Here is a 13,424-nt window from a genome sequence, read left to right as displayed (position 1 = left end):
GTTGTTTAAATGCAACAATACATATACGTAATGATAACTTGAGATACGAAAGAATGCAGAAAAATGGAGGGGGAGAAAGAGAAGCAACCTACATTAACCTTGTAGATTGTTATAGTCACAATAGGTTAAGCTTTGTCAGTGTGCCATGTGTTACACCCAGTTTACCCTAGGGCAACAACGTTAATATATGTTTGATGAAACGTGATTATGTGCATGAGTGTAAGTGTGCATATGTACTTGTATATGTACAGAATGTGTATATGTGTTTGTACAATGAATGTATATGTACAGAATGTGTATATGTGTTTGTACAGTGAATGTATATGTACAGTATGTGTATGTGTATGTTTGTATATTGAATGTGCGTGTGGATGTACGAACATTAGGTAGGTAAATATGTACTGTATTTGTGTATGTATGTGGGAGCGTAGGTACCTATGTACGTATGTGAGCATATGTGAATTTGCATGTACAATACATTCGACTCCCAGAGTGCGTGGGAGCCAGAGCACGGCCCCATCACCCCCGAGAGCCCAACCCACAAACAGGAGGCGTGGTGCCCAGGGAACCAGGGACCACCGCCCCCACGCAGCCAAGCCGGCCAGCGACAGGAACCCCAGAGCCCGACCCACCGTACCGCCCACAAGGGCCAGCAGCAGGCCGCAGACAGACGCACCCGGCAGAGGACAGGGCACGAGAAAAGCAGGGGACAGCCAGACCCCAAGCCAGCGAGAGACCACACCCCACACGGGCAGAAAGGCGAGACGCCCCGCCCGAGGGACCCAGAGACTCCCCGCAACCGGACGGGAAGACCGCCCCCGCCCCACCGGCAACCGGGCCCCCACGAGCCCACCCCCCACCCCCGGAGAGCGCGGCGAGGCCAGCCCCCGGCCACCCCACCCAAACCGGCCGCCGCAGGACCACCCAGGCACAGGGCCACGGGAACCACCCACCCCACCCGCAGGGACCCCAACGATGGAGATGGAACAACCAGCAACCGCCCCGCCGAGCCCCCCCCTGAGGGAGGGGAAAAATTAAAAAATAATATTAATAAAATATATTAAAAAAAAAAATAAATAAATAAATAAATTAATTAATTAATAAAAAAAAATAAAAAAAAGAATTAAAAGAAGATCACAGACATGCTGACAAACAAGGTCACTACCCCAGCAACTGGCCGACTCGCAGCACCTCGGAATACCTTGCAGCACCAAGCTACCACAATAGACGCAGGGACTAGGCCCAACAGGCCCCAACCACCCGGAAGGGATGGACAGCGGGACCCAGGAGCTCCAGACACGCAGTTCGGATGCAGTAGCCTGAGGCGTCGACCCCCGTCTGACAGGCAGGCCCAGAGCGTACCCCCAGAAATATACATACATACATACATACATATATACATACACATACACACATACATGTATACATACCCACACATACACATATATACATATACATACACATATGTACACATACACATATATAAACATACATACATACACACACATATACATACATATACACAGTTCGTCAGCCCCGACAGCCATCAGGCGCGCGCGCTGCCACCAGTCACAACATCAGCCACACCCCTGCACCAGACCCAGCAGCCACGGGCGCCCACACCACAAACAAACGGCAGCAGAAACAGCAGCCGCAATAACCCCAGACAGCCAGCACCAGCCAATCAAATCAAAGCGATCAAAAAAAAAACTGCGACCAGCAACCACACGCCACCAGGACCACGGAGACGAGCCGGCGCCAGCCCGCCAGTCAGCCCGAACGCCAACACGCAAACAAGAGACACCAACAACCCCCCCAACCAAAAGGCCCCCCACCCCAACCCAAACCCGCACAAACACACCACCGCCCAAACAACCGAGACACAGCATCCAGACCAGACACGGGGGCTGCGCCGCCACCACACCAAGTCACCAACAGAGACCCCACAGCGCAAGGTCGGGCCACACGGGCACGGACCCCACCCAACAGGAAGTGAGACCCGCGCGACGCCACACACAAATAAATAATAAGATTAAAAAAAATAAAAAATAAAAAAATAAAATAAAATAAAAAATAAAATTTAAAAAATAAAATAAAATAAAAATAAGTAAATAATAAAAATAAAAATAATAAATACATTAAAAATAAAAAAAAATATATAACAATAATAAATGAATAAAAGCCTGGCAGGCCACCAGACCGCAGTCCCCGCCGGCAGACGAGGCAATGAGGGGTGCGCCGAACCCCAAACCCCCCATGCATTTGTACAAGGCCCCCAGAGTGTCTACTGTGTAGTTAAAATTAGGAGGTCAGCCGTTACAGCCGACCTCCAGTCCCTATTGATGTGTGTACTGTAGCGTGAGTGAGATATGTATGCTTGTGGGAACTAATAATGCGATTAAAATTGGGGGACATCAAGGTCATGGTGGGTCCCAACCAAACCAAGCCCCCCAAATCCTAAGTGTCTAATATGCAGCTAAGATTGAGGGATGGACGAGCAGGGGACAAGACAGGAGGACTGGAGCCCCGTTGGAGGCATCCTCAACCCCCCGCCATGCCTCCCCGCAGGACAATCCCCAAAGTCCTATATATGTGTGACTGTGTGCGCTATAAGTAGGAGGAGTAAAAAAATTTTTTTTTACCTTGAAAATCATTTGTTTACCTTGAAAATCATTTTTAACCTTGAAAAAAAAATTTTACCTTGAAAAAATTGTTTTACCTTGAAAATCATTTTTTACCTTGAAAAAAAATGTTACCTTGAAAAAAAAATTTTACCTTGAAAATTTTTTTTTACCTTGAAAATCATTTGTTTACCTTGAAAATCATTTTTAACTAAATGTGTTATTTCTGTTATTTGCAGTTTTACAATATGGACTGACTGGCTGTGCGTTTGCAAGAGCACCAAGGTGGCGAAACAGGGACACGCTACAGGCTTACACACACATGCATCCACGAAAAATACACGCCATACACACATATCCCACCCCTTCGTCGCTTCACCCCACGTGGTATGATGGAACACGGAGCAGCGCCCCTAGTGGCTGGAAGCTTCAGGCCGGATGCCCACCCCTCAGTGTATATCTCGAGTTGTATGTCTTAATATGTGTACGTGCTTTGCTATAGAGCAGGGGTGTCAAACTCATTTTAGATGGGGGGCCACATGGAGAAAAATGTACTCCCAAGATTTGTACATTTGTGCTTGTTCTATTTGTAAACAAAGAAAACAATCTGAAGTTGTCTTTAATTTTAAGTTATCGTGCCGTGATTTTACCAGTCCGGCCCACTTGGGAGTAGATTTTTCTCCATGTGGCTCCCGATCTAAAATGAGTTTGACACCCCTGGTTTACAAAGTACAAAGAAGAAGAATGGAGCGGAATAAAAGTAGCGTTTCTTCTCTATAAATATACTCAAGTAAAAGTAAAAGTATGTTGCATTAAAACTACTCTTAGAAGTACAATTTATCCCAAAAGTTACTCAAGTAGATGTAACAGAGTAAATGTAGAGCGTTACTACCCACTAGAGATGCGCGGTTTGCGGACACAACCGCGGAGTCCGCGGATAAACCGCGGGTCGGGCGGGTAAAAATAGATTTTAAATAGATGCGGGCGGTTGGCGGTTGAACCAATTCGGAAATATATATACATAGTTAAATGTTGTTACCTACATACGAAAAACGAGCAGCACTCTTTGAAACAGTCAATTATTCATCAGGCACCGCGTCCCAGCAACAAGTGCCGCAAGTGAGCGCTCCTTCAGCGCAGCCGGGCACATTTTAGAGGCCAGGCGCTCTCGCATGAATCCTGGCACTGTAGATGCCATTTTATTCCTGCATAGTGCTAACAAAAAAAAAAGTAAGTAGACATAAGGTTGGATGTGTTAAACGAATTAGTCTACGTTACCTATAGGCTATACCAAATAAGCCCATGTCCAACCTATATTGAGTTCGGTCAGCTAAATAATTTTGATGGTTACGCGTTCTTTGGGCGCACTACAATGCAAAGGAATTAAGGCAATTGCGTTGTTTATTGTGTTTTTTTTTCTATTCGAGATATACTACTATGTGTGAATTATTTGGCCTCGCTTTCAAGTGAAGCGCATCTCCGATTGGCGACAATGTAAGGCTATTTAGCCTGCTTTGTTTGTCGCGACCGTCTATTTTCATTATAATTCAAGTTTGATGATAAAGTGCAGTCTGATGGGTTTGATTTCCCCCTTCAGCTATTTGCCTTGGCCAATAAGTTGCAGGTAATTTATTATTATTATTTATTTAATTTATTTTTGTTTAAATAGAGATGACATACATATGTTATTGTATAATTTAAGTTTGTGCGCGTGATTGACAGCCTAAGGCTTATGAGGCACATTTTTTATTTATTTTTTTATTTCAACTTAAAAACGTATGAACCTATGCCTATGCCTAGAACATAGGCTATGTGTTTATCTTTATTTTCCTGCCTGTCGTTGACAATGGAGATTGTCTGATATTTTGTCATGGCTGCAGATCAATCAATAAAGGTTCATCTTTGTCGCAAAATTGTTCACTGCTTCACTGTGCACCCCGCCCTCGTCCCTATTTGAGCATTATAACGTTAACAAGTTAATATTCATTAAAATAAACTCAGAACATTTTTTTTACCTAACGAAAATATAGGCCTAGTCTTTCTAAAACATTTTTTTAACTTCTTAAAAGCCTCGTTCTGCTTGCTGCAACTGCGCGCACAAAGTGTGAGGAACGCACTCCTGATCTGAGGGCATTGGCAACAATAGTCAACACTTTCTTAATGGAAATGACAATAATATTATAATAATGATAAATAATATTATCACGCATTAATATCTCTTAGCCACTAATGCGTGGCCGAGAGATATTAATGCGTGGCACGCATTGAATGTCTCTGCTAAATTGGATCAGTCTCCTTTCTTTAACAGGCAAAAGCTTTATAACCTCACTAATGCCTTGCATCGTCTATATTAGATATATAACAACGGGCGGATGTGGTTTTGATAAAATGTTGGTTCGGGTGGATGGCGGATGGTTGACGACTTTTGTGATGCGGTTGCGGATGAAATAATTGCCTATCCGCGCATCTCTACTACCCACCTCTGCATGTAAGTGTAAGAAAAAACTTACAACATTATGATTTGTACATTTGTGCTTGTTTTATATGTAAACAAAGCAAACAATCTGAAGTCGTCTTTATTTTTAAGTTATCGTGCCGTGATTTTACCAGTCCGGCCCACTTGGGAGTAGATTTTTCTCCATGTGCCCCCCCTGCACACACCCCTGCTGTAACTTATATGTAAATTGTATGATGTACCATGTTGTCACGGCATAAATAAAACCCAAACCACCGCCCACAAGAACTCTAGGAAGCTTCCCGGTCCTTTCCTCTCAGCCATCTCTCTCACTTTTAGCTGCTTCATGCTTTTGTGTGTAGTCATATACACCTTTTTTTTTTTTTTTTTTTTTTTTTTTTTTGGAGCCAGTGAGGGGTGGTGGGTGTCACCCATTAGTGCCACCCATGGGTGCTCAGCGGTGTGACGTGACAGCCTCCAGCACATGACATATCTGGCTGCATCGTGACGTCACAGCCAGCCCGCTTGTCAGTGGAAGAAGAAGAAGGAGAAGAAGAAGAAGAAGAGCAGCCGCGAGAGGAGACGGACCAACCTTTTTTTTCTCTCTCTTTCCCACATCTCCGCTGACAGGCTCTCATCCATTCCCCCCCCTCGCTCCAACTCCGCCGAAGCAAGCTTCCTCGCCACCTCTCCTTTACTCCATTTTTTTTTAAATTTTTTTTATTCCTTCTTCTACCCCTTTCCCGCCTTTACGCAGAGATGTTACCAACCTCACTACAGAGATGTTACAAAATGAGGACCCTCTAACTCGCCACGACTTTACTTCTCCTCCCGGCAGTTTCTCTCAACATCGTGGATTCGCCCGACGAGGATGCAAACTATACGTCTTGTTTTTTTGTGCTTTCTTAACCTTGAGAGGGGCAGAAGATATGAAGTTTAAAGGTTTTGGCTTCCGGTTCACCTGTCCACTCCCGCCCATTAGGCACTAAAAAAACAACAACTAACTGTTAATAACAAGGACCATTTTATCACCACGTAGAACGAGTTAAATACTGTTTTTTGTTCTCTCTCTTCTTTTTTCACCTTTTTGGAGGAATTATATGTACGCCACGCCGGTGGATATGGCTTAAAATGTTGGCGTCAGAAGGAGAAAAGTCCGTCACTTGAGTGTTATTAGCCACCTACGACTTTTGCTTGAACAGCCCCTCTAAATGGGAGGATACCTGGCGGACTGAGTCGGACAAAATGTGGATAAAACGGAGTGTCACTCGCAGGTAAAAGTCAAATTACATGTTTATTTTATTTATATTTTTACTTGGGGTGTTCACGTCGATGCCTGTGTTTAAATGAGCTCACTGATAACATTTATTATTATTATTATTATTATTTTTCGATAACTGCTCCGTTGCCGCTTTTGATTTATTGGTTTTAAGCATCTGTGCTTTAAAATAAGGAAGAACATAAATGAACAATTCATAATTTGAACGCCAGGGGTCGCCAATGTGACGGCGCAGGCATTTATGATACACTCCAGGTTGGGTCGACTCCACCGCCGCCCCCACCTGTGAGAACACAGTAATTACTTGGTGAAAACAACAACTCACTTAACGGTTGTCTAGAAAGAAACACACGCACACACAAAATGCATATATTGTCAATGAATGTATTTTAAAAACATACAGATGTCATGCTTTTGTAGTGGGGAAAAAAAATATAGCTGCAGTTAAAAGGTTGGTTCTTGCTAGAAATGCCGATAAATGCTTTAAAACATGAGTGTCAAACTCTGGCCCGCGGGCCACATTTGGCCCGCCGTGTAATTTCACTTGGCTCTTGAGGCGATATCAAATTAACACTAAAGCTGGCCCGCCGATCCTCCCGGGAGTCTTCCAAACGCCAGCCAGCCAGCCAAACGAGTGCTGGCCCAGTCACATAACATGTGCGGCTTCTGCACGCACACACATTAGAATGCAACGCATACTTCATCAACAGCGATACAGGTTACACTGAGGGTAGCTGAATAAAAAACTTTAACACTGTCAGAAATATACGCCACACTGTGAATCCACACCAAACCAGAACCCTTTGCAGCACTAACTCTTCCGGGACGCTACGAGGTGTGTGTGTGTGTGGCGGGGAGGTTTGGTGGTAGCGGGGGTGTATTTTGTTGCGTCCCGGAAGAGTTAGTGCTGCAAAGGATTCTGGGTATTTGTTCTGTTGTGTTTATGTTGTGTTACGGTGCGGATGTTCTCCCGAAATGTGTTTGTCATTCTTGTTTGGTGTGGATTCACAGTGGGGCGTATATTTCCAACAGTGTTAACGTTTTTTATACTGGCACCCTCAGTGTAACCTGTATCGCTGTTGATGAAGTATGCGTTGCATTCGCCGCACATATCTTGTGACTGGGTCTGAACGATGTTAGAATGGATGAAAAGCGGACGTGACGACAGCTCGTAGAGTATGTTAAAGTTTAATTTGTTCAACCTTGGCCCGCGGCTTTGTTCAGTTTTAAATTTTGGCCCACTCTGTATTTGAGTTTGACACCCCTGCTTTAAAATGTAATATCGGAAATTATCGGTATCGTTTTTTTTTATTACCGGTATGTTTTTTTTTTTTATTAAATCAACATAAAAAACACAAGATACACTTACAATTAGTGCACCAACCCAACAAACCTCCCTCGCCCATTCACACTCATTCACACAAAAGGGTTGTTTCTTTCTGTTATTAATATTCTGGTTCCTACATTTGATATCAATATATATCAATACAGTCTGCAAGGGATACAGTCCGTAAGCACACATGATTGTCCGTGCTGCTGGTCCACTAATAGTACTAACCTTTAACAGTTAATTTTACTCATTTTCATTCATTACTAGTTTCTATGTAACTGTTTTTATATTGTTTTACTTTCTTTTTTATTCAAGAAAATGTTTTTAATTTATTTCTCTTATTTTATTTGATTATTTTTTTAACCATACCTGGTTGTCCAAATTAGGCATAATAATGTGTTAATTCCACGACTGTATATATCGGTATCGGTTGATATCGGTATCGGTAATTAAAGAGTTGGACAATATCAGATATCGGCAAAAAGCCATTATCGGACATCCCTAATTCTTGCATTGTAATATTTATAATGCAAATTGTGTACATTCCAAGGTTGACATGTGAAAGTTTAGGACAGGGGTGTCAAACTCATTTTAGATCAGTGGTTCTTAACCTGGGTTCGATCGAACCCTAGGGGTTCGGTGAGTCGGCCTCAGGGGTTCGGAGGTAAAGACACATCCGACTTATCGTGTAAATAAAAACTTCTCCCTATCGGCGTATTATGGATACACCTAAACAGTGTTCCCTCTAATTTTCCATCTGATTTGCAGGTTTTTTGATTGATTGATTGGAACTTTTACTAGCAGATTGCAAAGGAAAATAATACATTATATGAAACAGTACAGTTTACACAGTACAGTACATATTCCGTACAATGGACCACTAAATGGTAACACCCGAATACGTTTTTCAGCTTGTTTAAGTCGGGATCCACGTCAATCAATTCATGGTAAGGTGTGTAATTTGTTGTGAGTTCATGCACTGTGTTGGTTTTGCTCTTTGAACAAGGTGATGTTCATGCATGGTTCATTTAATGCACCAGTAAGAAAACACTTCTTGAATTTGAAAAAATAAAACATTTTATTTTTCACTAAAGAAGGGTTCGGTGAATGCGCATACACAACTGGTGGGGTTCGGTTCCTCCAACAAGGTTAAGAACCACTGTTTTAGATCCTAAGTGACTGGTAAAATCACGGCACGGTAACTTAAAAATAAAGACTTCAAATGGTTTTCTTTGTTTAAAAATAGAACAAGCACATTCTGAAAATGTACAAATCATAATGTTTTTTTGTTTTTTTTACACTTACATGTTGCGGTTAAGTGTGTTCTATCTTTATTTGTCGTTATTTATACTTTCTGAATCAATTATGTGATAATGTTCATCAGTCAACTAATTGTTACAAGTCGCGGTTTCTAGTGTTCTACCTTCATTTGACGTTATTTATATTTTCTGAATAAATTACGGGATAATGTTCATCAGTCAACTCATTGGTGTTAATGTTCAATCAATCAAGATAAAACATTAATATACAAATCTAATTAAAGGATGTTATTTATGTAGTTTTCTCATTTTCCTCGACTGATGTACTAACATCAATCAATCAATCAATCTTTATTTATATAGCCCTAAATCACAAGTGTCTCAAAGGGCTGCACAAGCCACAACGACATCCTCGGTACAAAGCCCACATACGGGCAAGGAAAAACTCACCCCAGTGGGACGTCGATGTGAATGACTATGAGAAACCTTGGAGAGGACCGCATATGTGGGTAACCCCCCCCCTCTAGGGGAGACCGAAAGCAATGGATGTCGAGTGGGTCTGACATAATATTGTGAGAGTCCAGTCCATAGTGGATCCAACATAATAGTAAGAGTCCAGTCCATAGTGGGGCCAGCAGGACACCATCCCGAGCGGAGACGGGTCAGCAGCGTAGAGATGTTCCCAGCCGATGCACAGGCGAGCGGTCCACCCCGGGTCCCGACTCTGGACAGCCAGCACTTCATCCATGGCCATCGGACCTGTGCCCCCCCCCCTCAAGGAAAAGGGGAGCAGAGGAGAAAAGAAAAGAAACGGCAGATCAACTGGTCCAACAGGGGGGCTATTTAAAGGCTAGAGTATACAAATGAGTTTTAAGATGGGACTTAAATGCTTCTACTGAGGTAGCATCTCTAATTGTTACCGGGAGGGCATTCCATAGTACTGGAGCCCGAATAGAAAACGCTCTATAGCCCGCAGACTTTTTTTGGGCTCTGGGAATCACTAATAAGCCGGAGTTCTTTGAACGCAGATTATCATGTGGATAATTATTTGTTTTTACATATATAGCATAATCTACAAAGATACAACTAATTGCTATTGTGACATCTAGGGGACACATTTAGAACAGCAGATTATTTCATGCAAAAATTTCGACTAATTCTTATACTTAGCAAACTCATCCCGTGAGCCTTACGTTTGACACCCCTGGTTTAGGACAAGACCTATACAAATGTAGCGCTTTAAAGTCCCTATAATGCTGGTCGGACTGGTCTAATATCCCTTTAAGTTGGCCTGGATGCTTGGGTGTGTGCGAGGTAGCAAACAAAAGATACACAAGCTACTAGTTTAGACAGACAAACACACACACTTGTAGTCAAAATGACAAAACGGGTAAATAATATTGTGACAAACTTTGTTCAGTTTGTCTTCTTAAACGTCCTAAAATTGGAAATGACCAGATGTGTTAGTTTGGGGAGAGAGCATTTCAATAAAAGGTAATGCAAGGATACAGAAACATGGCTGGACATGAGTAGTCGTCATGTTATCAATCAATCAGAGTTTATTTATATAACCATTAATCAGAAGTGCCTCAAAGCGATGCACAAATGTCAACAACATCCGCTGATCTGAGCCCATATCTGGTCAAGGAAAAACTCCAAAAGCCATTAAGTTATATGTTTATGTTCAAGGAGATCTTCAGGAGTCAAATCAATGAACTGAGAGTCAAAATTGTTTGTGGTCCTATTTTCCAACAAATCATCTCAACAGGAATTGCTTATTAAATTGACTGAAATGTACAAGTAATTGAAGACAAAATGCAGCTAAGTGGCATCTATAAAGTAAGGATATGATTAAAACTACTGTGCTGTTAGACTTTGTTTCATGGACACCGATGAAAAAGTCATACAAAAAGTCTAACTTACCATAATTTTCATAGAGTATGCATATAATTAAAGTTACGAGCAGCCTTGGGATACTTTCTCCAAGCAGGTCTATGTTTGAGTGACGGGAAGAAAAGCTCAGACTTCCTTGGGGAGAACTCGTTTAAGCACCGCCCGCTGGCTCCTGTAGATAATAGTTTAGGTCCGGCACCACATGTAAGACAAAGTCTGTGAGCATGAACTGTGAGGCGGCATGTCTTTCGATACAAATTGAATATCCAGTTGCGATCGATTTTAATGCCTTGTGAATACAATGACATGGATGAATAAGAATACAATAATGTTTTTCTTAACACAATCATTTTTCAGACTCAAATTATAAGACAGCTGTCTTTATTATTACAATTTGATTGGACAGTTTTGATGGAGCCTTTAATGCCCCCACATTTTTATTCAGCTAAATGCCAAAAAATGGCATCATACTCTCAGGTATTGAGGAGAGATGAATCCTCTGCATTCATTAGCAACCATGGGCTCTTTATTTCATGTCTATTTCACAGTGTGGGTTCCCCACAGAGAGCTCTTCTATCACTGCTCTACGGGACAGACTTTATCTGGCAAAGTCACCATTTGCCTTTTAAGTTTCGGGCTGTTTCTCACATGTTACAGAAGGGGTGCCTAAATGTCGTCAACGCTCACAAAAAAATAAATAAAATAAAATAGCTAAGCTGACTATCTCAACTGAGTGTGGGTGGTGACCGGGTCAGTCCTGTGATTGACAGACGCTCAGTCCAGATTGTACCCAGCTTCTAACCCTAAATCTGCTGGGACGGGCTCCAGTTTTTCCTTGTTTACAAATCCCCTTTATGGGAAAAAAAATGCATCTCTGGTCAAAACATCCCACAAAAGGCAGTTCTAATATTCTCATCACCTGTTTAAGCACCGTGCTGTTGTGCAGGTATTGCTACTGTCCGGTGTACTGTAAACGATGTTGCTGCTACTAGGAACCTTAATTTCCCTCAGGGTACATGCCCAGGGGATCAAATTTCTACCTGATCTAATCACAGAGGCGGTCCTCGATGAAAAAGGTGGCATCCCTGTGTAATAGATCAGATATTCCAACATTCCTGTAATTTAGGTGCCATCCTAATACCCTCCCTGAGGGTTATTAGCAAGGTCTCTCTGGAGCGTGATTAACCTAATTTGCGGTGAAATAGGCTTCTCTGAGATTCAATCCTCTGGAGATACGTACAGCGTCTGTGCGCTCCCAACATCATAAACACCAAGTGCGCAGCAGTCTGTTAAACCCAGAAGGACCAAAACTGGTTGTCCCTGTGAAATATCGTAAATAGGAGACAAGCTATTGTATGCATGCCGGCTCATCTTATCCTGCTGTAAACAGAGAGAGAATAGACAGCATGAGGGAAAGTATGCTGTTGCTAGGCACAGGAACGAAGTTAGACTTGTTTACTTGTAGAGAAACGACGGCACAATCTGACTGAGGCGGTGATCATTTAGTTCTCTGCATGAAGGCATTAATAATCCATCTGTAAGATGCAGGAAAACAAAGGCTTTGTTGCTGAAACTGTCACTACAATAGGTATCCTTAGGAGTGATCGTACACTACTCGTTGGCACTAACTTCAAAGTCCATAGTTTTTTACTGCAATGCCATTTGACACATGACTCCTGAAGAAGCGCGTGTAAAATATCACCTAATGAATGACGGTGCGCTGCTGTAAACCTATTCTTAACCCCTTTCTGTTCTGTCACTAATAATATAATGCCAAATTTCCCCTAACAATGCCACTGTCCCCCCGTCACGTGCAATCAAAGCAAATTTACGTTTTAAATATTTAAATGTAACTAATTCCTGTTAAGTCATATTAAACCAAAACATGCATCAAATTAAATTTGAGTTTGATTAAAACAAGTTAAAAAAATGTTTTACAAACACATTTTTTTTTTAAATAAAACTTTCATTGGGGACTCCAAATAAAATTCTCCTTAGGTCCCCAATTTATCAAGGGGCAACTCTGGTCATGATTAGGGATGTCCCGATCCAGGTTTTTGCACTTCCGATCCGATACCGATATTGTTTTTGCACTCCCGATCCGATACCGATACTGACCGATACCGATACTGACCGATACTGGCCTATCCGAGCATGTATTAAAGTTTAAAGTTCTTTAGCCTACTTAGTTGTCAGAATCATGTTGAAAAGGGTTTTAGTACTCTTGATAACAACTAGCCAGCTGAATTAGGGGAGTTTGAATACTACACAATGGTTGGTAACAAGAAACTGACCTGTTTTTTCAAGGATAAACACAAAATAGACAAAATTATACATGACAAACAGAAATGGCATCATTGAAACTAGGGCTGGGCGATATGGCCTTTTTTTAATATTGCGAAATTTTAAGGCCATATTGCGATACACAATATATATCTCGATATTTTGCCTTAGCCTTGAATGAACACTTGATGCATATAATCACAGCAGTATGATGATTCTATGTGTTTTGATTGATTGATTGAGACTTTTATTAGTAGGTTGCACAGTGAAGTACATATTCCGTACAATTGACCACTAAATGGTA

At 41.9% G+C, this 13,424-nt stretch overlaps 1 protein-coding gene across 1 annotated transcript in view; it reads left to right on the top strand.

Moving 5' to 3' along the window:
- Positions 1 to 5,611: 5,611 nt before the first annotated feature.
- The window catches only part of ajap1 (adherens junctions associated protein 1), a 131,040-nt gene continuing 123,227 nt past the window's right edge, over positions 5,612 to 13,424 (top strand). Inside the window, exon 1 of the mRNA XM_061974658.1 lies at positions 5,612 to 6,350. Within this exon, the coding sequence (XP_061830642.1) occupies positions 6,322 to 6,350 (29 nt within the window). The 5' untranslated portion in view covers positions 5,612 to 6,321. The remainder of the gene's footprint in view (positions 6,351 to 13,424) is intronic.

This window comes from Nerophis lumbriciformis, linkage group LG01 (genome assembly GCF_033978685.3).
Source record: "Nerophis lumbriciformis linkage group LG01, RoL_Nlum_v2.1, whole genome shotgun sequence".
Classification (NCBI taxonomy): domain Eukaryota; kingdom Metazoa; phylum Chordata; class Actinopteri; order Syngnathiformes; family Syngnathidae; genus Nerophis; species Nerophis lumbriciformis.
The sequence above is the reverse complement of the archived record's forward strand: the minus strand, read 5'-3'. Positions and strand labels throughout refer to the sequence as shown.